Below are 25,614 nucleotides of genomic sequence, written 5' to 3'. Positions count from 1 at the left end.
CTGAACCTACTCGTCACTACTCAGGAGAAGGAGAAGGCTTTACTTCCATAAAGATTTACAGCCTCAAACAGCCCATGGGGTAGCTCAACACTAGCCTATAGGGTCAAGATGATTTGGAACGACTTGATGGGAATGTGTTCGTCTTTACGGAGGCAGACTGCCGCATCTTTCTCTGGTGAACAGCGAGTAGGTTGAACTAACAAGCTTTCAGTTAGCAATCGAGCACTTAACCCCTCTACCGCCAAGGCTCCTTATTACCTATCTTAGAGGGGAGAACATTTTTAAAAATTTTGTATTAAAAGTTATGCCAACTAGAAAAATTGAAGTTCTCTTTGGAGCTGAAGTCATTAATATTTAAGCACTGAATTGGAAACAAGTGAGTTATTTTAAAATTGTGCTCTAGCTTAACACTTTCTAAAATATTCTAGAAGTCAAGCATTTTGAGAACAGTTTATTTTAAACCAATCAGGTAATGGGAATGTACCTAAATCTTTAAAATTAGTACTTCTAGAAAATTTTATAAGTGTATTAATGACCAGAAAGGATTAATGTAACTTCCCTATAATTTACTGTTAAAGAGTTGGCCTAGAATAATTCATTTAAAATAATTTATCATAACCTTAAAAAATAACTTGCTATCTGTGGTAGATATATAATCGTTTGTCAATTTGAGGACTAAAAGTGTAGGGGTGGAGACTAGCTTGTCAATCAAATCATAGCCAAGGAGGCCTCTGTGTAGGTATGGCCTTCTCCTGAGAATTCTGGGAAATCCGTACTTCCTCCCTGGAGGTGGGAGACACTTCCCTCTCTCTCTATTCACACCCAGCTGACAGGACACATGGACCCACCCTGATGCAGCCCTCTGTGCAGAGACCCCTGCCAGCGCTCAGATGTTTCCAATGCCACTGGATCCAAAGACTTTCTACCCACTAGCCTGTGATCTTCTACATTTGGCATCATCGCATGTGTTTCATGAGTCTGAAGAGGACTTTATAGATTAGTATCGGACATATGGGCTAATACTGAACTTAAGGAATTGATCTGAACTGGGTTGGGATATTTTCTCAATGTTCAATTCCTCTTACATATAAATTTCTTTCTTATACACACATGTGTCAATGGATTTGTTTCTCTTGTGAACCCAGATTAATACATAACTTCAAATTTTAGAACTATCAAATACAAAGTAACATTTCATTTATTTTTCATAATGAGTTACTTTTAAAACAATCTCAGCTATCTTGAGCACCAACCAAGAGACAATTATAAAAGATATAGAAGTTAGCTTACTTATTTGATGCAATTCTTTTCTTGGTTGAGGATCTTAACAAAACAACATTCCAACCATTACTATAAACAATGAAATTATTATTAACTAGTTAAATCACCATTTTCACTCATACATTTGAAATGTTATAAAGTTGAGTAAACAATCTCAGCTGCACATCCAAAAATATAATTTCTACTTAGTAGGCCAAGACATGTGCTATAAGAATAGCTTTTACTCTATATGTATCAGGTCAATTTTCATAAACTATGCAGTATGAAAAGTAATCTGAAGTCACCATTACCTTGTCCTAAGAGCAAGCCAAGCAGCTTCAATGTCTGCATAGAGGTTCTTCTCTGTTGGTTTCCCAGAACTTGCACCATATCCAGAATAATCATATGAGAATATATTACAATTGATCCGTGATCCCAGTCCTATGTAGAAGCTGCTCATCTGACCAAGATCAACAGCATTTCCATGTGAGAAGAGTAAAGTGTATTTAGCATTGGGTGAGCAACGCACAAACATGCAGGCAATTCTGTTGCCTTTACTGGTTCTAGTCATGAAACATTCAATGGCATCTTTTTCTCTAGAAGAGTACTGCCAGTCTGCACGTTCTGAGAGATGTAAAGTCCAGCGGCTTCCGCTTTCATCACACATCAGTGTGTAGGTTGGATCAGGTGGCAAAAATGCTAATTTTGAAGCAATTTTCCCTGGACAAGGTGGACAGCAGAAGAGGCAACATAGCTCACTAAAGGAAAGGTTATTCATCTTCTGAAAAAGAAAAGGAGAGAGCATATGTTTAATTACTGAAGGTGGATTCGGCACTCTCATGTAATTGAAGTTCACAACAAAAGCAAGAGTAAATTTTATGTGGTTCATGCCTACTACTATTGGTTCTACATTTTTATGCAAATAATATACTTCTTATGCCAGAACTGTCTCACTTCATTTCTGTCCATTATACGCATCGGTGTGTAATTTATGTGGCATGTTAGTTGAAGGAAACAAACTCAAACCTAACAAAAATTTAAAAAATAACAAAAAGGTGGCACTCTCCCAGAGTTTTTGGCGCCTTTCTGGAAACACTTTAACTACACAAGGCTAATATTCCTGATCAGGAGACAGACGCTAATACTCTATGACACATTTTAAAGAGCAATGTTTACGATGATCTCATAATATGGAATACAAATGTGAAAACCAATGGGAAGAACGCAGGTGATAGTCACCGTTTTCCACAACCATCACCACAGGATGTGGCCCGGGATCATTAACTGCTATGCCACTGAGCTCCACTTTCTCATGAACGCAAACATGATTTGTCCCAGGAGGCGGTCATTTCACTCAAAGCACAAAGGTAGTGCAAAAGTCAGTTACCGAGGAGGTGGGATGTGGACAAAGATCAGGTAAAATACGTCTGATTAATCAACAGGCTAGGATGATTTCTGGCTTCCAGTTACCCTATCTGCCACTGACTCCTGCCCTAAACCAGAGCAAAAGTATCGTAAAAGTTTGACCAACAAACTATTAAGTACATATAGCTAGATTACGTTCCTATAATTTACTTGTTGAACATAGAGGAACTTAATACACTATTACAATATAGCTTTGAAATAAGCTGGCTTGTCAAGCACATGTAATGCTGCATATGCATCTACGGATGAACACCAACAAACAGAAGCAGAAGGAGAAAACCTGCAGTGCCTAGGTTAGGTAATGGAAAAACGACCTTTCTTAATGGTAGCAGAAGAAAGTATACCACCTCCACCGCCCTAAACCCAGGTAACTGGGGCCCACTTATTGAGCAACTTTGATAACAAGGTAGTAATGCACTCTTAATAAAAGTTTTTAGAAAATTGACTTGTAGAGCTATGCTGAAGTTGGTTCTAACTCACAGTGTATGCACAATGGGGGAAAAAAGCAACCCACACTGACCACAGGTTCTAGGAAATGGTATCTCTTTTCATTTGTGATTTTAGTATTACCCACTTTATGGGGAACTCTTTTTGGTGATTTTGATTGATTTTATATTCTGTATTTTAAATCTAATGGCAATCAAGCAAAATCACCAAAAAGTGTTCCGTACATATAATTTGATTTTAGTAAAAACTAATAAGGCCTCCTGGTACTTTTCTGTAGGTTTGATTTATGGCAATATTAGATTAAACTTAAAATAGACGATATAGATACACAATATCCTGATACAAATTTTATTTAAACCAATCCAGTAAGCCCTCCTTAAACTTTTCTGTATGTCTGATCTCTATCACAAACTCTGGAGCCTAAATTTTCAACAAATATCTGGTACAATTGTACAAAACTGATTGAGAGGAAGCAGTAGGCAGAGGAACAAAATCCGAAACAAAAAAGGGGAAGTGTAACAGACATAATGTTTAGAAACAAAAGAATACTATGTGTCAATAAATTAAATAGTCTTGAATGGAAACATTTCCGGATTAATATTAAGACAAAAATACTGTGCAAGATGGAGGAAAATCTTATTCTTGATAAAAATGAGAAGTTCCATTTACATAAATGTACATGAATAAAAATATCATTTATAACTTACTTCTTGCCCCCCCTCCCACAAATCCTGTACAACACACAATTAAGGCTGGCAAGAATCAGTTCTGCTATCAAGCATTTCTTTCTTTTCCCTAACTACAGGTTAGAGAAGTACCCTCTAGAGGAAATGATTCCTGGGAAAGAGCAGTGTGCCTGGCAGGTCCTTTGAGAAACAGAGTTGCCTGGTGACGTAGGGAGTAACAGCAGTGATCCAACAAACAAGGGATCTTCTGGTGCAGAGTTTTACACTGTTGAGATGAGTGTCCCTATCCTATATACCTTAAATTCTCCAGGAACACAAGCTAGGGTCTGGGGATTGCTATTACTCTTTCTTCTCAAGTACATACTCCCAGAGAAGTCAGAGACTAAATTCCAAGGCCAAATCAACAGACACCTAAACATATACACAAACCATAACAGTGACAACAACTGAATACTTTAAGATGAGAAACAGAATTTTTGGACCAGACAAAAGAAGAATTTTAAATAAATGATTGAAAAGAAAGAGCGTTTAAGTAGGAAACAGTAAAGAGTATCACAAATGCACTGATAGGTTGAGGGTGGGGCTGGGAGCTGCTGCGAGTCATCCCATGTGTTCAAGGAAACTTCCACTGAATTTTGGGCTAGAATCTTTACAGAAACAGATCTTAGATAACATTTCTTTTTGGTGCCTCTGGTTGGGTTTGAAGCCCCAGTCTTCCGATAGCAGCTGACTACAATTTGCATGTGCCATCCCTGTTCTTGATGGACTAGCTAGGAGAACTGTTAACAGTTGATGAACAACTAGTAAGCTCACAGATCAGGTTTCGAGATTTCTAGTATGAATATTTGGAGGGTAGGCAGATGAAAAGAAATATAAAAGAAAATGGAACAGATGGAGGGACAAGTAGAAATACTAAGAAACATAGGAGTAGCAGGAAGAAAATAAAGAGAGAGTACAATTACATCGAAATATTTTAAGAAGTGAAAGGGTATGTAAGACTCTCAGACACAGTACAGTAAAATTGTTTTAAAAGAGTAAAACAAAACAAAAATAAATCTAAAAGGAAAGAACAGATTAAGGGGAAGTATTAGATGAGCAAATGAGTTTTGAACAGAAAACCTAGATACCAGAAGACACTGGGCAAATATTTTTAAATTTGGAAAGAAATGAAATTTTAAATGTGGGAACTTATATGTAGCTAACAGTATTTTAATATGAGGATAAAATAAAAACACCTGCAAACAAACAAAAACTCAGGTTTCCTATGCCAAGTTCCTCTGGAAAGATTGCAGCAAGGAGGGATATAAATCCAAGAGATTTTCTGCTCTAGTAACAAGTTAGTCTTAGAAATTCTAGTGAACAGGTCCAACACTGCCCTAGAAGGTTGCTAGGAGTTAAAATCAATTTTTAATAGCAGTGAACCCACTGAGTTGCTTATACTTAAAAAAATTACACAGAATGATTCTTACACAAAGCTTCCATTATTATTAACAGCAACTGACATTGAGTATCTTATTCTGTGCCAGGCACTGCTGTAAACAGGTTTCATATAAAAACTCATTTATATTACTACAGACACTTTACGTTTGAGGACAAAGAAGCATAGAGTAGTTATGTAACTTGTCTAATATCACATACCCAAACCCCACAACCACAGGAAATATTATGTGACAAACTCTAGAGTTAAAATTTCAACCACTGTCTTTTGCAAAGTATATTCATACAAGACTTGATCAAGAGGAAGTAGTAGGGCAAATAAAATACTAAGTGAAAAAGAAGAGCTACACATAATAGTGTCTAAACAAAAATATATATTGTGTTAATAATACCTAGATGAAATAGATTAAATTCTGGATAAATTTAAAAGGATAAAATGGTACAAGAACTAGGAAACTTTAATATACATATAATCATAAAAAACGGAAAGAACAGAGGACCTGATGCAAAGGGTTTAAGTGGAGAGCAAATGCTTTGAAAATGATTAGGGCAAAGAATGTACGGATGTGCTTTATACAATTGATGTATGTACATGTATGGCTTGTGATAAGAGTTGTATGCAACCCTAATAAAAGGTTTAAGAAAAAACACTGAAAGAACAAAGACAAGCCACACCAAAAAATATTTTCAAGGAATAGTTATTCTAGTGCATATAAAGGATCAGATTTCAATAATAACTTTAGGCTAGGACAACCTCCATTTCTAAACTAAGTAAGACTGTAAAATGTAGTCAATTAAAACGTCCTTTTGACCATAACAACTTATGTAGCACATTGCAATTCTGGACTCCACATGTATGGCTAGAGGGCATTCTCTACTCTGCTGATAGACAGGGGGGGGGGCAGCTTAAGAACTGGCCTCTGCAGAGGGTACAAACTAACTCACACCCTTTTCTTTGGGGGCATCTTGTTAAAAGTACTAGAGGATGAGACTCCTTTGTTTTCCTTGGGAGTACAGTTGCCCAAAGGATAAACCACACCTCCATCAAAGCCATTCTTCAATGTGGACAAGATTTTTGTCTGAACTAATGGAGGGCAGCCAAGACCAGATGCACCAGTTGCCTGTGGCACAGACAATGAAAGGAACTGTGCAGAAAGCTTACTGGCCAGTGCTGGCAGCGGCCAAGGGACCAAGTGGCTGAGACACGAACCTAAGAAAGACTTGGCTTTGGTGGAGGAGAGGTGTTGCGGACCAATGACTGTGTCCTTACTGTTTGCCACTCTGGATTGTGGTAACTTATTAACTTCCTTAATGAACCCCTTTAATTGTGAATATTGTCTGGGAGTTCTGTGTAGTCACTGCAACAAATATTAGACCCTAAAGCAGGCGTCCTCAAACTGCGGCCTGCCAAGGACATTTATCCAGCCGGCCGGGTGTTTTTGCCCCCCCACCTTTTTTTTTTAACTTCAAAATAAGTTATGTGCAGTGTGAATAGGAAATTGTTCATAGTTTTAAAAAATCTAGAGTCCGGCCCTCCAACGGGTCTGAGGGACAGTGAACTGGCCCCATTTAAAAAGTCTAAGGACCCCTGCCCTAAATGGAAAATCAGATAGTACCGTTTGAGACGAAACACAGACGCAAAACTTTAATTACATAACCTTAGACAGAATCCAATGCCATTAAGTCAATTTCAACTCATAACAACCCTAAATATGGTTTCTATGACTGCAAATCTTTATGGGACACATAACCATCTTTACTCCAAATATAAAGTGCTTTCCACTAAAAATGAAGTTGAAAGGCAAGAACGATGACTCTTCCAATGGTAAAACATGATAATTCACAACATTCGTGGGTTAAGGAGAAACCCCATATGGTTTTCTTGGTAGCCTAGACAATATGATCACCTACATAGAAAACAATGAAAATACAAAGTAGTGAAATTAGAAGAGGGCACATGTTTTTGACAAGGATATTAATTTATAGAGTGGCAGATTGGTTAAGTGCTTGTTTTATAACTGAAAGATGCATGGTTCAAATATACAAGCTGCTCTGTGGGAGAATGCAGCAAGCCGTCTGTTTCTGTAAAGATTTCTAGCCCCAGAAAGCCTACAGGGACAGGTCCTACTCTATCATTTGCTACATGATGTGGAATAGACTCAATGACAATGAGCTTGGTTTGGTTTGGATTTGGTATGAAACCAAAATATTTTATGTCCACTTTAGCTTTAAGTAACTGAAAATCGAATAGAAAATAAGATATTGTCATCTATAGCCAAAACAAACACCTAGGAGGTAAATTAAAACATTGTTGTCAGGTGCCACTGAGTCAGCTCTGACCCATAGAACCCTATGCACACAGAATGAAATGCTGCACACTCCTGAGCCATGCTTATAATTATTCCTCTGCCTAAGTCCACTGAAGAAGCCAGTGTGGCAATCCAACTTGCCAAAGGCCTTCCTCACTTTCACTGCCCTTCTACTTTACCAAACATGATGTCCTCCATGCACTGGTTTCTCCTCTAAGTCTTGCTCTATACTTGCCCGTAAGGAGCGCTCTGGCCTTCCTTCTTCCATTAGAGATTGCTTTGTCTTTTTAGCAGTCCATGGTACTTTCAAAATTCTTCTCCAGCACACATCACCATTCAAATGTTCAATTCTTTTTCAGTCTTCCTTCATTGATGTCTAACTTTCACATGTGCTTGGGTCAGGTGCACCTTAGTCCTCGAAGTAAATACTCTAAAGAGGTTTTTGTGCAACAGATTTACCTCATACAATGTCTTTTGATCTCTTTAGTGCTGCTTCCATGAGCTTCGACTATGGATCAAGTAAGACCAAATATTCAACAATTTCAACCTTTTCTCTGTTTAAAAAAAATCATTTTATTGGGGCTCATGCAACTCTTATCACAATCCATACACACATCCATTGTTTCAAGCACATTTGAACATTTATTGCCACCATCATTTTCAAAACATTTGCTTTCCACTTGAGCCCTTGATATCAATTCCTCGTTTTTTCACCTCCCTCCCCACTCCCTCACCCCCTTTCTATTTCTTATGATGCTACCTATTGGTCCAGTTGTGATGATTTTTGCCTTCCTCACACTGAGTTGTAATCCTTACTGAAGATCTTCATTAGCAAATGCTTCAATTTTTCCTCACTTTCAGCAAGCTAGGTTGTGTCATCTGCACACCACAGGTTGTTAATAAACTTTCCTCCAATCCCGATGCTGCACTCTTCTTCATATAATCCAGCTTCTTGAATGATTTGCTCAGCATACAGATCGAACAAGTATGGTGCCAGGATACAATACAACCCTGACACATACCTTTCCAGATTTTAAACCATTCACTTGTTCTGTACCCACAACTGCCTCTTGATCCATGTACAAGTTCCTCATAAGAACGATGAAGTATTCTGGAATACTCTTCTCAAGATCATCTACCGTTTCTTATGGTCCACACAGTTCAATGCCTCGGCATAGTCAATGAAACACAAGGAAACATTTTTCATTCTTTGCTTTGAGCCAGGATCCATCTGACATCAGAAATGATATGCTTTGCTCTACATTCTCTTCTGAATCTGGCCTGAACTTCTGGTGGTACCCTGTCAATGTACAGCTGCAACTGTTGTTGGATGATCTTATAAAAAATCTTATACAACTTTTTCACTTGCATGTAACATCAATGAAAACATTCTATAGTTTGTACGTTCAGTTTGGTCACCTTTCTTTGGAATGGGCACAAAATGGATCTCTTCTAGTCAGTTTGCCAAATAGCTGGCTTTCAAATTTCTTGGCAGACGAGTGAGTGCTTCCAGTGTTTCTTCAGTTTGTAGAAACATTTCAATAGGTATTCCACCAATTCCTGGAGCCTTGTTTTTGGCTGATGCATTCAGTGCAGTATGAACTTCTTCCTTCAGCACCACTGGCTCCTGTGCACATGCTGCGTCCTGAAATCGTGGAAAGTCAGACTATTTTTGGTATGGTGACTGTATATATTTCAATCTTCTCTTGAGGCTTTTAGCATCATTCAATATTTTGCCTAATGAATCTTTCAGGCTTGGATTTTTTCTTCAGATCTTTCGATTTCAGATATGAGGGTGTTCTTCCTTTTTGGTTTTTTAATTCTAGGTCTTTGCACATTTCTATAATTTCTGCCTTTGTCTTCCAAGCTGCCCTTTGAAAATTTCTATTCAGCTCCTCAACTACATCCTTTCTTCCATATGCTTTTGGTACTCTATGATTAAAAAATATGCTTGAGAGTCTCTTCTGACATCTACTTTGATCTTTTCTTTTTTGCTGTCTTTTTAACGACCTTTTGGTTTCTTTATGAATGACGGTCTTGGTGTCTTCCCACAACTCATCAGGTCTTCTGTCATTAGTGTTCAATGCGGCAAATCTGTTAAGATGTTCTCAAAATTCAGGTGAGATAGACTCAAGGTTATATTTTGACTATCGTGGACTTGTTTTATTTTCTTCAGGTTCATTCTGAACTTAGATATAAGCAATTGTGCAGATATAGGAATACTGACAAATAATCTGAGAACACAGAACTAATGACTTAAAATTACTAGGAAGTCAACTCTCTCACATCAGTTTAATAAATTCATGGTAATACCAATACAAATTCTAGGAGAAATTTTGCAAACTCTAGCTGATAAAGCCTTAAGATCAAAAGGTCTAAGGAAAATCTAAGAATGCAATTAAGAATATAACTTCAGTTACAAAAAGCATCAAGAATAATAATTAGAACTCATATACCAACTCAAGAGACTCCAAATACCCCCAAGCAATATTGAAACCTAAAAACTAAACGTTCCAATGTCAAAACTTACTACAAAGCAACTGTAATTAAGGCCATACGGAACTGGCAGAAGAACAGACATACAAGGAAGCTTCAGAAGCTTGTGGAAACATTCCCTTATCTTTTAATTCCATTTCCACAAACGTTCAGAAGCCCCCTTTGATAGACCAAAGGAATAGAACTAAGAATCAAGAAGATAAACCCTGACATTTATAGCCAGTTAATTTTTGACAGTGGTGCCAAGATGATTCAATAAAGGGAGAATAGAATTTTCAAAAACTGGTGCAGGGACAACTGGCTATCCAGAAGCAAATTGACTATAGGTCCCTGTACCTCACCATAAAAATAAACCAAAAAAGCAAACTTTAAAATCAGACATAAATCTTTGTTACCTTAGATAAAACAATGGTTTCTTAAATGATTCCAAAAGCATATTAAAAAAAGAGAAATTTAACTTGTTCTAATTTAAAGCTCTTGTGTGCTAAAGGACACAATAAAGTGAAAACACAATTAACAAAAAGGTAACATATATTTATAAATCATGTATCTGATAAGGATATTAAAACAACTCTAAAAACAAAGACCAATAGTAAAGAACTTTGGTAGGTATATCTCTAATGAAGAGAGGCAAAATGGCTGATTAGCACACAAAAGAATGCTCACCACCATTTTTTATTAGGGAAATGCAAGTCAAAACCACAAGGTGATGCCACTTCATACCCAGTAGGCTGGCTAAAATATAAAGACAAATATGTGGACATTAAAAATCACTGTGCAAATTAAAATGGTGGAGCTACTTTGGAAAACAGTTTAGGAGTTCCTCAGAAAGTTAAATATAGAGGTCACCTCTTCTCTTAGGTTACCTCTAACCAAATTCACTGCAATGGGTAAATGACAACTCATAGTGACCCCTGTTTATCTTTATGGGAGCACATAGTCTGACCTTTCTCCCTTGGAATAGCTGGTAGATTTGAATTGCCTATCTTGTAGTTAGCTGTTCAACATGTGACTTATCCAACCAGTGCAATATGGCCACATTAAAACTGCATGTACAGGAATGATAGCAACAGCATTATTTATAAAATCAAAAGGTAAAACAAACAAAAGACCTCTCATATGACCATAAACTATAATAAGCACACAAAATAAAATGTGATATTCACAGACTTGAATATATTTGACCATAACAAAAAATAAGACACTCACCCTATGGATGATCCTTGAAAGATTATGGTAAGTAAAAGAAGCCAGGCATAAAATACAACTTATTATATGACTCTATCTATATGAAATGTCTAGGGCAGGCAAAGCTGGAGACAGAAAGCAGGTAAGTGGTTGACTAGGCATAGAGTAGGTAGGAGTATAGGGAGTCATTGTTAAAGGAAAATTCTTTCTCTGTGGGGAATCACAGGGCTCTAAAAATGGATTTGGGTGATGGTTGCAAAACTCTTAAGACATTACAAATCATTAAATTGTACATTTAAATTGGTGAATTTTATGACATATGACTTAAATCTTAAGAAATCTGTTATAAAATATATGAAAGGTCTAAGAAAAGCTAAAGTAATTTTTTTTAAAGAAAAGGAGTAAAAGTTCTTGTGTGGTTTGGGAATAGCTGGGAACTTTTCCTTACAAATATTAAAGCAATCAAGTAAAAGCCAAAGTAATTAAAGCAAACTAGTGCTGACAAAGACACAAATACACCTAAGCACAGTCATCTGAGTGAAGTGTCAATTGGGCTCACATGGAAGCAGCACACCAGCCTGTCGCATCCAAGGACAGTAAATGATAAAATCCTAACCTGAAGGAGGAATTGGTATCCACACTTAAGTTGTGAACACGTGGGTTGCAGAAGGCTAAGGATGACAGTGGGAACCCAAAATCCACGCACAGGGTCCACACATGGATTAAGCCTCTGGTAAATCCCTCTGATCATAGACCAGTGATGTGAACAGTCTTGCTTTCATGCAGAGTGCAGTGTTATTACAAAACATGCTTTCTTTTCTATGCTTTTCTGTACATGAAATCCAGGATGGGTAGAGCTAGAGAGGCAGTGATGCACTCAGGGGTTCCTTGGTGGTGGTGGGGAGGTAGCTGATGATCATGAGTACAAGAAAGTAGTAAATGTTCTAAAATTGATTGTGGAGAAGACCGTATATTTCTATTAACTTGTTTTGTTGGCATATAATTCACAGCTCATACAATAGTTCAAACATATTGTACAATTCTTTTTGAACTCCTGAATTGCATGATGTGAAATATATGACAACAAAACTGTTTGACCACTGTCCCCCTACCTTTCAGTATAAGAAAGCAAACTTTAGGTGGATTAATGGGGAGAAGAAGCAAAACTAAAAAAATTAATTAAATAAAAAGAAAAGCCTCACATGATTTCAGAGTGGACACAGATACATTTAAAAGACCAAAAACCATAAATGATAGAAAATTATTAGTTAGCTTCATTCAAAAGGAAAGAATTTCTATTCAATGAAAAATGTCGGAGACGCAAAGCTCATCTGTAGACAATTGGACACCCCCTTACAGAAGGGTCACAAGGAAGAGACCAGCCAGTCCAGGTGCAATATAGCACTGATGAAACCGACAACTTTCCTCTAGTTCTTTAACGCCCCTCCCCACCCCCACTAACATGATCCCAATTCTACCTTATAAATCCAGCTAGGCCAGACCATGCATACAGGTAACAATAAGAACTCGAACCACAGGGAATCCAGGACAGAGAAACCACTCAGGATTAACAATGAGAGTAGGATACCAGGAGGGTAGGGGAAAGGTGAGGGGAGAAAGTGGAAACCGATCAAACTGATCTACATATAGCCCCCTCCCTGGGGGATGAACAACAGAAGTGTGGGTGAAGGAAGGCATTGGTCAGTGTAAGACATGAAAAAATAATAATTTATAAATTATCAAGGGTTTGTGAGGGAAGGAGGGTGGGGGAAGTTAAAAACGAGCTGATACCAAGGGCTCAAGTAGAAAGAAAATGATGATGGCAGCAACAAAAGACACAATGGATGTATGTATTATGATAAGAGTTGTACAAGCTCCAATGAGATGATTAATCAAAAAAAGAAAAATGTCTTTAAAACAGAGAAATGATTTTTCATCACCCCAAAATGCCAAAGAAAAGGAACTCATAAAATTTAACCAAAAGGTATTACTGAACAATTTTCAGGATAAAGTCACAAGGTGAAGTATATACAGAGAGGTTCAGTCTTAACAACTATTAGAGAAAGGCACAAAATACTTTAAAACTATAGAATGATAAGTATTCAAAAACGGAATAATATCAAGGGTGGTTAAAATGTGGGGGAACAGGAACTTTTATGAATGGCTGATCATCCTATGACATGGAACCCCATGGTTGGAGGGTAATTTAAAGAAGTACTGTGTATACTCGTGTATAAAAAACTGGGGTTCGGCTTATACACGGATCAGTGGTACTCCAGTGAGATGTTACATCTCGCTGGGCCCTCTCACCACCGAGGTAACAGGATGAACGCCCGTTATCTCGTGGGTGATTGCCGTTTCTCCGCTGTTCATTCAAAGCCCCACTGACACTGCAGGGCTTTGAATGTTTGTTTACTCACATCTAACCAATCAGAGCCATCCTATGACGTGTATCTTTGAATAAGCCTTTTAAAGACCGCGTGCGAAGGATGTGGCATGAATGGATGTCATCTGGTCAAGCCTGACTAAAAGGAGGAAATCTCATGAAGTCTGACATAGAGTCAATAGCAAAGTGGGTTCAAGATGCACGCGAAGACATTACAGAAGACATGGTGTGACATGCCTTCCAGAAATATATTAGTAATACTATGGATGGCAGTGAAGACTGAGCTTTGCATGAAAATGACAGCAGTGATGGTGATGACGGCGATCTCAGTGAGGACAGCATCTATGATGACCTCACACCAGCTGAAGCTCTGCATTGGGATACGGATGATGATGAGGAATCCAGTTTTGAAGGATTTTAGCTTGTTTGCTGATTGAGCTCAGGGAATAGTACTCTTAAGGTATCATTGTTGATACCTTATTATTTTTGTTGAACCTATTTTCCACTTACTGTGCTGGTTAATGTTAAATGACTTGTTGTCCTTTCATTTAAAATAAATATTTAAATACATTGCCCCACTGATGTATCAATTTTTAATGATTTTATTTTCATTCGTTTTGATTATTGAAACTCACTAATAGCCACCACCCTAGACTTATATAGAGTCAATCAGTTTTTCTGGTTTCCAAGGTAATAATTAGGTACCTCGGCTTATATTCGGGTCAGCTTATATTCAAGTATATACAGTAATTTGTTTATACAAATAAACAAATCAGGAGCAAGTTGTAATAGTACATCTTTAACCTATACTCACATAACATTGTTTTATGATTTTTATCACAGTACAAGACAAACTTAGGCACCATTTTTCTGCTTCTTCTAGTTCTGGTTCTACCAGTGATGGTGCTGAAAAGTACTGAGAGGATAATAGAAAGTGAATATCCTGGGCCCATTGGCATTATTGCCAACATCCACTTTCCCTGTGTCCTGCAGAGTATGAAGAAATTGTTAGCAGGGCTCATACTAGCCTCCTGGTGTTGATGCTGAAGGCGGAGAAGGGAAAAATTTAGGCTTTTGCCTCTGAGTATATGTAACTGGGAGCTTTACTTAACAGGCTTGAGAGAGGAATGGGATCCAGCAGCTGAAACTCTTGAGCAGTTGCAGTTGGCCATGCTGCCTAGAACAGTGGCTCTCAGCTTGTGGGTTGTGATCCCTTTGGGGGTCAAACGACCCTTTCACAGTAGCAAAATGACAGTTAAGAAGTAACAACGAAAATAATGTTATGGGTGGGAGTCACCACAACACGAAGAACTGTATTAAAGGGCCGCGGCATTAGGAAGGTTGAGAAGGCCTAGAAGGTCAAAGTTCTCTTAAAAAGCAAAAATTGCTTATTTTATAATGTTGTTAGGGTACTTATTCATTGATATCTTATTACTTAGGAGCATGTGTTGCATCTGAGGCTACAAAAGCAACTCACTCATTTTAAATGAGCCAACTATTTCAGGATAGAATGCTTCAAGGATGTAAGTTATTCCCATTAGCGCACATTTCAGGAAGCATATTACATCATCTCATAAGAACCTCAAACATGAGAGAATGTTTTGTGTTTGCCAATACAAGGAATTGTCTCTTCAAAATAATTCATGATTGTCATGCTCTCTAAAATGACCTCCCAAATCAATCAACTGGGAATCTGATTTCAGCCCCTTCTCCCCTGCCATTATCCAGATGACCTTTTGCAAAAGGAGATTTCCTACCATTGAATACTTATAGTAACTTGATGTTTTTTAAAGTATTATAGCTTTAATTTAAAAATCAAGAAATTGATTTGATATGTTGTAGTTACTAGGCATTAACCAGATAAAATATACCCCCCACTAGTAAATTAAGAGGTTATATATATATATATATATATATATATATATATATATATATATATGTTAAGATGATTTTTAAGCATATAAGAATGAATCCAAAAGCGCTCCTACAAGATCATAGAAACCTTTATTAAAACTATCAAAATGTGAAGCTATTGTTTTTCAGCATATCCTCCATCTAGGTTGATATGCTTTTGAATGTGGATTTCCCATCTCTAACCCTTCCCTTAATTCTCTAATTCTGCACTCTTAGACATATGTCATGTAAAAATGGCAATTATGGTATCTTCAGGATACTCAAATTGTGTTCCTATTTCGATGGTCTTTGAGTTTAGAGAGCAAAAGTTTGTTGAGTAGATGAGGTAAAGCTTTCCAGTGAACTTCTCTTGCTGCCCTCAAAAAATGAGCAGGTGCTGGATTAAATGTCCTCAAAGCTTTCAGTTTTCTTAAAACTACTCATAAAAAGCCTCAGTGATTGTCTTGTTCCTTTCTAGAAAATTTTATCAAGCTTATCCCTTTGGAGAGCCAAAAACAAGTGCCACAGCCATCTGAGCTGCCCTCCCCAATCCCCCCTCTTTTTTTGAAGACACCATAAAGAAACTAAAACAAGTATATTTGAGAGAACTTGCCTGCAGGCAGGCATCTACTGACTGTTGAGACGTGTTCAAACACATTTTGTTTGGAATAAACCCATGCATTTATGACCTGGGACCCTTGAAGAAGTACTTTTTTTACTTACCTGCATATAAAAATGAGGGATTTTTTTAATTCAAGCCATAAATGACCTACATTATTGTTCTGAACCCTAGTTGAAAATGAAACCTACTTTGATTATATTTCATATTATCAATTTATTTCAATCAAATCTTTAAGTATAACTTCAAATTTATATTTTCTTGGCAAATAGGTTTTTTTCAAATGTTGCTTATATGCTTATATGCTGTTGAGCAAAATGTACAGTCACTAAAGTCACAGAGTGGAGCCCTGGTGGTGCTTTCGGATTGCTAACCACAAGGCGCACAGCTCAAACCCATGAGCAGCTGTGAAGGAAAGAGATAAGGCTGCACATTCCTGTAGAAACTGAGAAAGCCGTGGGAACCCTACATATGGTTACTAGAGTCATTGTCAATTAGATGGCAGTGGGGCGGGAACATCATAAAACTTTAAAAATAAGGAAGATAGGTATGAATCAAGCCCATGGGCAGATATTAAAAATAAAAGAAAAGAGATGGACTCTGAGAAAGAATAAGCTAAGTTAGTTTGGGAGTTCAGATGATCTCTGGAAATGTGACACATAAGTCCAGAACAGTGAGGTCAGAGAAAAAGTGAAACTGATGTGGAGATAGCTTTGAGCTTGCAAAGAGCTGAAAGGTAGTCAGACTGGAGCCATCATGAACAAGGAGACTGTCAAGATACGGTTGGAGGGTAGTAGGCAAAAAAGGTCTTGAAGAACCTGAGGTTTTTGTTTTGTTACCATTATAGAGGGAAATCTTAGAAATCCTTCATAGGCTTTGTGGAAAAGAGATTATAATAGATTAGAAAGACATGAATGGAAGAAATTGCACACACACCTCAGTTTTGTCCCATTTGTCTGTTTATTAACATTTCTAAGCTGTGTCTTCTATTGTTCTTCCTTTCTCTATAAATACCCTTTCATTTCTAAGGGTCCAGAACTACTACAAACAGGTATAAAGGATAATCTCAATAAATGTGTTGAGTGAATGGGTTCTCATTTAGAGCAGGAATAACAAAAATGGAATGACTTTCTAACTGAATGCTTTTTGTGTGTGTTTTTTAGACTTTAAGATACTGAGGTCAGTAAAACGTATCTTTCTATTTGATACTGTTTTTGACTTCTTTTAAATTCTGCTTCCTTATTTTATTTCTTTAAATGACTGTTTAGAGGCTATCTTAATTACCTGGTCCTACTATAATAGAAACACCTAAAGTGGGTTGATTTAACCAACAGATTTATTTTCTCACAGTTTAGAAGGCTAGAAGTACAAATCAGGCTGTCGATTCTAAGAGAAGATTGAGTCTCTGTCTCTCTCTCTGAATACTGGAAGAAGATCCATGTCACTCCTTGGTGATCTTGTAGCTTGACATTTCTTGCTCCCCACCTCTACTTCCTTACTTTCTTGTTTAATGTCTCTTACATCACAGGAGAGATTTACTCAAAATATACCTTATCCTGACCTTGCCTCGTTAGCATAACAGTGACAGCTCATTCCCAGATAGGATTTTAGCCACAGGTATAGAGGTTAAGATTTAAACACAGTTTCTGTGGACACCATCCTATCCATAACAGAAGCTGTTTGTATATTCTCAGTAATGTTTAATAGAATGTGAAATCACAGTTTTCTATAGGGGCAAGAAGAGAAAGTAAATTATATCTAAATATATTTAAAAACCAATGTGAGCATAAATGTGACACCAAAAAAATCTAGGTGGTTTAGTTTAGAGGAAGAGAAAGAGGACTTGGTTATAATAAAATGTGTGTATGCTTTCTGAGAAATCTATATTTCTATTAGTTCACTCTTTCCACGTTTAAAATTATACAGTTGGAAACATTTTAAATAGTTTTAGCTATAACTTGAACTCCCTATTTAGGGGTTGGTGCTTTTTCTACTATTCTAATATTTTATAAACAAGAGGGAAGTATAAAAAAACTTAAGTTTTTTTATTCATCAGATACTTTTAATACCTATTTTTGGTAATATTTACATATTGTGACATCAATACCCAAAGTGGTCTCTAAAATCACTCTTAGTAACCTACTGGATGCCATTTGAAAAGATGAGTGAACAGCCCATCTTACAGGCTTCTTTTCATCACTACTTTTTTCCAGCCACGTTTTATATCAGAGATATTCCAGATAGGAAAACTACCTAAAACTAACGATTGCAGGCCAGGTAGCACAGTGGATTGATTATGCATTGGACTGCTAACTGCAAGGTCAGCAGTTCGAACCCTCTAGGGAGAAAGATGCAGTGTCCTACTCCCATAAAACGTACAGCCTTAGAAATCCAAAGGACCTACTTTGTGTCTTGTAGGGCCACGACAGAACTGGCATTGACACTTGGCATTGTGTTTGGGTTTTTGTTTTCTTTTTTCCCACACGGTTTCCCCCACTACCACCAACACAAACACTCCTCTGCCCATTTGGAATTCATGGCATAGAACTTCAGAAGCATCGCTGTTCTTTTAGGTCACCCTCAGTTAAAATACTTCCAGACCTTCCCACGAAGTTGCCCCTTAAAAATGTTTCCTAAATGAAGGATTAAACTTTGGGTTATTTAAATTAAGTTCATTTTTCTAAACCACTTATTTAATAACACAGCACAGAGAAATGGAGCACATATAAGATACAAAGAAGACCAACAAAACACTCAAGCTACCAGGCTAAAGAGGTCTACTTATCAACCGCTGGCTCAGTAGAACCACAATTGCAAATCATATTCCTCATTCCATCAATCACTTTATAGGAATGGGGGATTGGACAGCCTCAATGTAAGTATAATATCCTTTAACATAAATCATTTAATTTTCTTTACCTATATTGTTTTACATGACAAAGTCAATCCTTTTATTTCTTAGGCCTTCGGTTTTAAAATTAACTGCCATCTCTACCACTTCCTTTACCTCTGTCAGCTGCTTCCCCTTTACCATCCTCAACTGTAAGTACAAGTTTGAAGAAATAGCTCTTTTCCTATAGTTAAAGCACCAGCGGTGTGTGACCTGAGGCACATTTGCAGGGCTAGAGCTCAGAATAAAGTGGAGAGAACTTACCAGGGAAACCTTTGGTAATTACACAAGGAGGAGAACTTCTGGCTGAGAGAATAACATGGAAAACAGGCGAGGAGCAGGAGGCAAAGGGTATTTATAGACGTCTAAATAAAGGCATGTGCATATGGAAATATATTTATATATGATGATTGGGAAATAGATCTATGTGCATATATTTATAGGTTTAGTATTAAGGTAGCAGGTGGACATTGGGCCTCCACTCAAGTACTCCCTCAATGCAAGAACACTTTGTTCTATTACAGTGGCATCCCATGATGCTCACCTTCCCGACAGGATCGCTAAAGACAAAGCGGGTGTATAAGCAAATGTGGTGAAAAAAGTTGATGGAGTCTGGCTATCAAAAGATACAGTGTCTGGGGTCTTAAAGACTTAAAGGTAAACAAGTGGCCATCTAGCTCAGAAGCAACAAGGCCCACATGGAAGAAGCACACCAGCCTGTGCGATCATGAGGTGTCCAAGGGATCAGATTTCATGCATCAAAGAAAAAAATCAAATCATTATGAATGAGGGGGAGTGCAGATTGGGGACCCAAGACCCATCTATAGGCAACTGGACATGCCCTTACAGAAGGGCTGCGGGGAGGAGATGAGCCAGTCAGGGTGCAGTATAGCAACAATGAAACACATAACTTTCCTCTAGTTCCCAAATGCTTCCTCTCCCCATTCCACTATCATGATCGCAATTCTACCTTACAAATCTGGCTAGACCAGAGGATGCACACTCGTACAGATAGGACCTGGAACCAGGGAATCCAGGACAGAGGATCCCCTCAGGACCAGTGCGGAGAATGGTGATAATAGGAGGGTGGGTGGAAAGGGGAAACCCATTACAAAGATCTACCTATAACTTCCTCTTGGGGCGGGGGGCGGGGCGGTGGACAACAGCAAAGTGTGAAGGGAGACATGGGACTGTAAGATATGACAAAATAATTTATAAATTATCAAGGATTCATGAGGGAATAAGCAGCGGGGAGGGAGGGGGAAAATGAGGAGCTGATAGCAAGGACTCACGCAGAAAGCAAATGTTTTGAGAATGATGATGGCAACAAATGTACAAATGTGCTTGATGAAATGGATGGATGGATTGTGATAAGAGTTGTACGATAAGCCCACATGGAAGAAGCACACCGGCCAGTGCGATCACGAGGTGCCCAAGGGACCAGATATAAGGCATCATGCAAAAAAAAAAAGATATAAGTGTGTGTATGTATGTGTATATATGTGTATATGTATATATGTATGTGTATATATATATTATATTAAATGAAGGGGGAAGTGCAGAGTGGAGACCCAAGGCCCAAGTGTCGGCCAATGGAGATCCCCTCATAGAGGGGCTTAGGAGAGGAGATGGGTTAATTAGGGTGTGAGGTAGTATCGATGAAGAACACAGCTTTCCCCCAGATCCTGGATGCTTCCTCCCCCCAACTACCATGACCTGAATTATACCTTGCAGGGCTGGATAGGACAGAGGCTGTACACTGGTACATATGAGGGTTGGAGGTACAGGGAATCCAGGGTGGGTGATACCTTCAGGACCAAGGGCGTGAGGGACGATGCTGGGAGAGTGGAGGGTGAGTGGGTTGGAAAGGGGGAACTGATTACAAGGAGCCACATGTGACCTCTTCCCTGGGAGAGGGACAGCAGAGAAGGGGGGAAGGGAGACCCCGAATAGGGCAAGATATGACAAAATAACGAGGTATAAATTACCAAGGGCATATGAGGGAGGGGGGAAAGGGGAGGGAGGGGGGGAAAAAAAAAGAGGACCTGATGCAAGGGGCTTAAGTGGAGAGCAAATGCCTTGAGAATGATTGGGGCAGGGAATGTATGGATGTGCTTTATACAATTGATGTATGTATATGTATGGATTGTGGTAAGAGTTGTTGGAGTTCCTAATAAAATGTAAAAGAAGAAAAGAGAAAAAAATGATTAGGGCAAAGACTGTACAGATGTGCTTTACACAATTGATGTATGTATATGTATGAACTGTGAAAAGAATTGTATCAGCCCCTATAAATTGTTAAAAAAAATAAAAAATAAAACAAAAAAAATGATTTAAGAAAAAGAAAAGCCAGGAGGAAAGAACTACAGGGTGCCTAATAAAAAGGAGGGAGGGACATGGGGAAACAGAGGACCTTAAAAACACATCAGTGTTTTGGTGCATGCCTAGGCAGTGTTTCATTCAGTTATATGTATGGTTGTTATGCATAGGGTCATCGTGCATTGTCTGAACTGACGTGATAGCACCTGACAATCAACCTCAAAACCCACTCAGGACACGTGAGCATCAGGGTCAGGGACCAGCTGTGGGGGTTGCAGTGGGTGGTGGGCACTCAGGTGGTGAAGGAGCGGCAGCCTTTGAGCAACAGCGACTCAAGCTGTAGCCACCACCTCAGGCTCAAGAGTAATAGAGAGTTACAGCCTCAGAAACGCACTGGGGCAGTTCGACCCTGTACTGTAGGACTCCTGTGAGTTGGCGTCAATTCGGTAACAGTGAGTTTTCCTACCTCCCAGAGCCCTGGTGCCACTGTGAGTTAGGTGTTCAGCTGCTAGCTGCAGGGTTCAAACCCATCAGCCTCAGCAAGGGAGAGATGACACTGCTCCCTTAAAGTGTTAGAATCTGGGAAGCCTGTATAAGGTCCATGAGTCAGAATCAACTTGTTTTGTTTTTTTCATCACCCCTAGCTTCCGTTCCATTTGTATAGGGAGGGCAAAATGAACAGGAATGCAGTCAATTGAGCTCGATGGAGTTGACAATCTCTATGCTGGTATTTTATGAATGGCAGAAGAGTCGTGAGAGCAAGATGCAAAAACAAATCAGTCAGCCCGAGACATAATGAGGAGGCTTCAAATTTTAAAAAATTTTCCCCCACAAACTTTTAAAATCCCTCCTGTATAAACCCATTGGCCACAGTATACCCTCAGCATGTAAGTACTGGCCTAGTTATGGTCCTTGAGAGGTTATAATTTGCTTAATTCCTGATCTAAAAATACCTCCCTTATTGCTACCAGTGAAACCCATAAATCTGCTGTTGATATTGTGGAGAGAGAGCAGGTAGACCAGCAGAGCAATATGCAATCATGGGACTGATGACTTCTACTCAGACAGCCCCAAAACTAAAATAGTAAGGAGAGCATATGGTTATGAAGACGTGCTGTCCCTCCCAGACATCTAAGGCAGGTCTGCTATGGAACATCAGCATGCACTCCACCCACCAGCGCTCAATAGTGGTAGCTTGTTGGACAGTGATGACTTTTAGTCTCACAGACCATGTGCCCACTGGATTAGTACAAGCTCCAGTGCTCAGGGGTCTGCATGGCTGTCTTGTTAAGGGTAGAATTTTCAACTCATAGCAACAGCATGTGGCACTGAGTAGAACTCCTCCCCCGTAGGGTTTTCTTGGTTTTACTTTTTATGGAAGCAGATTGCCAGTTGTTCACCCACAGAACCATTGAGTGTGTTCCATCTGTGAACCTTTTCCTTAACAGGCAGTGCGTACACTCCTAGGGCTCTTCCAAGAGAAACCAAAAATATTCTCAGACACATGAAAAGTCTAACATGAAACACAACCAGAGGGAAGCTGGACTTGGACCCAACCAATCTAGGTTACTTTCCTGGTCAGATGTGAGGCATTAACAGCAGTTGTTCAAACCCATCAGCCACCCACATCCTTAAACCTTACAACCTAGAAAACTGTGGAACAACTCTCCCCTGTTCTGCAGGGAATTGGGAGTCAAAAACTCAACAGCACACAGCAAATCCTTGTTTAGGAACCCTGGTAGTACAATGGGTTAGGCATTCTCCAGGTTTGAGCCCACCCAGTAGTTCTGAAAGAGAAAAGATTTGTCAATCTGCTTCAGTAAAGAATACATCCTGGAAAACCAAATAGGACAACTCTGTTGTATAAGGTCAGTAGGAGTTGAAAACAGACCTACGGAAACATCTTTGTTTCTGGAGTCCCTGGTGGTGAAAACTGTTAGATCCTTGCCGGTAAGCCAAAATGTCAGAGGTGGTTCTAAAGATTCAAAAACTCGCTGCCATCAAGTCAATTCCAACTCCTAGCAGTCCTATAGGACTAGGTAGAACTAACTGCCCTTTTGGATTTCTGAGACAGTATGGGATTAGAAAGCCTACCCATCTTCCAGAGAGCATCTGGCGGTGTCCAGATGCTGACCTTACTATTTAGCAGTTTGATGTGTTACCCATCATGCCCTGGCAATTTGCTTCGGAAAAGTCACAGCCTTGAAACCCCTAGGCAGCAGTTCTCCCCACTCACGGGTTGACATGAGCCAAAATCTGCTTGATGATAACTGGCAACAACAAAAACCTATTGACATGTCAATCCTTGTTTGTCAGCATGAAGTACAAATAGTGATCATGCTTCCTGCCAATAAATAATAAATGCATTAGCTTTGATCCTCTTTAGCCCCGCCCCGCCCCCAGTGGATTGGTGGCTCTGAGTTGTGAGTAGGCTCCCCTCTAACAAGGCGCACCAAATGTGCTTGCACAGCTGTACACCCAGCACCCTCGGGGGCTGTTTCTGCAAACGTGGAGGATAAGGATGACTCGGGCAGTTGAAGTGCCGAAAGCTGATGCATAAATGAGTAAAACATAAGCCTGGTCATGTTTTCACTCATACTCAGCAACATATAAAGGTGTGCCTTTGAAAGCTGTGAGCTAATTGCACTTTCCAGTCATCAAAAGCTTGAGAATCTATAGCTTTAGAATATGCAAAAGTCAACAACCTGTCCAACTGCCTACTCAGGGAGACTTGATCCACTTGTTAGAACACTGCCTAAGTGGATCATCAGGATGGCTGAAGTGTTTAGAATGCTGTTTGGGCTGTGATCAGAAATTAGTGATCTGACAATCAGCTGTTTAATTGTTCTTCCTCGTGAGTATAAACTTGTACCCAAATTCACTACCACTGAATTGATTACCACTCATTGAGGGCTGGTGGTTTTGAACTGCTAACCTTGCAGTCAGCAACACAAGGGTTAATCACTATGCCACCAGGGCACTGACTCTTAAGCATCCTATTTTAACTTTGAGTTGCTATTGTCAGTTTGATCATTATAAATCTTTAAAAGAGCTCAATGCTCTAGACCAGCGGTTCTCAAGCTTGGGTCGTGACCGCCTTGGGGGGCAGGGTGTGTGTGTGTCGAACGACCCTTTCATGGGGGTTACCCGATTCTCAACAGTAGCAAAATTACAGGTATGAAGTAGCAATGAAAATTTATGGTAGGGGGTCACCACAACATGAGGGACTCTATTAAAGGGTCATGGCATTAGGAAGGTTGAAAACCACTGCTCTAGACAGACATTCTTTACTAATGACACTAAACTAATATTTGATTTTTCCCCCCAAGGAATATTTTTGGTTTAAGGTTTGAAGATTTGCTTGACTATAGTTTTGGGGATTCTTCCGGCCTCCATAATTCCAGGGTGTGTAGATTCCATGGGAAGTTGAAATTCTGCTTTCTATTTGCCCACTTTTAATCAGGTTTCTTCTGTAGCATCTTTGATCAGAATGTTCCATGATGACAGTGTGGCATCATCCAGTTTTTCTGGCCCATAGTTCAGGAAGTAGTTGTTCATGGAAACAATTAGCCATGTACTCCATTTCCTCCGATTCCTGACTTCTTTCTCTGTTGATGTAGGCCAGTGTTCCCCAACGTGGGCTATACTGTCCCTGGAGAGGCATTGGAATAATTTAGGAGGGGCTGCAAAAAGAAATGCCTACACTTTATCCTGGATTATCAGCCTGTAGAACAAAAGTCTTTAATTGCCTGTGGGAAGAGGTATCGAGTTGTTTTATTTTGTTTATGAAAAGGGGTGACAGCCAAATAAATTTGAGAACCTATCTATGCTCTTGGGAAATACAATTGTACCACTTGCAAGCTTTTGAGACCTAGGTACTACGCAATGAACCAGAAGGTAGAACTGAACCACTAAATAGGATGGTAGGATGTCCCTGGAAACTAAACTTCCAATCCAAGAAATCAAATCCCATGAGCTATCTAGTTGTACGTAAGCTTTCTCAGCAGTTGCTCTTTTTAATTGCTGCTGTAACTATGTAAATATATATATATCACACAATAATTGCCAATTCAACTTTTTACATGTGTAGCTTACGGCTTCAATTACTGTAAAAAAGAAAAGGCATACTGAACTTTTCAAGGTGAATATTCATGTTTCTCTGTGTATACTAAGTTCTATAATATATGAGGCCTCTTTAAAGCCTATTAACACTTGCATATTGTTACTTTGCTGAATGCCACTGCAAGTCACACGCTGGG

The 25,614-nt window shown here is 38.9% G+C and overlaps 1 protein-coding gene across 2 annotated transcripts in view; it reads right to left on the bottom strand.

The window, feature by feature from the left end:
* ABHD17B (abhydrolase domain containing 17B, depalmitoylase) overlaps positions 1–25,614 on the bottom strand; it is a 52,429-nt gene that overhangs the window by 9,430 nt on the left and 17,385 nt on the right. For both annotated transcript variants that reach the window (XM_075560547.1, XM_075560548.1), the window contains exon 2: positions 1,572–2,041. In XM_075560547.1, coding sequence (XP_075416662.1) covers positions 1,572–2,038 — 467 coding nt within the window. In that variant the 5' untranslated portion in view covers positions 2,039–2,041. The remainder of the gene's footprint in view (positions 1–1,571; positions 2,042–25,614) is intronic.

Source organism: Tenrec ecaudatus, chromosome 10 (genome assembly GCF_050624435.1).
Source record: "Tenrec ecaudatus isolate mTenEca1 chromosome 10, mTenEca1.hap1, whole genome shotgun sequence".
Lineage (NCBI taxonomy): Eukaryota > Metazoa > Chordata > Mammalia > Afrosoricida > Tenrecidae > Tenrec > Tenrec ecaudatus.
Note: the sequence above shows the minus strand (reverse complement) of the source record. Positions and strands in the feature narration are given on the sequence as shown.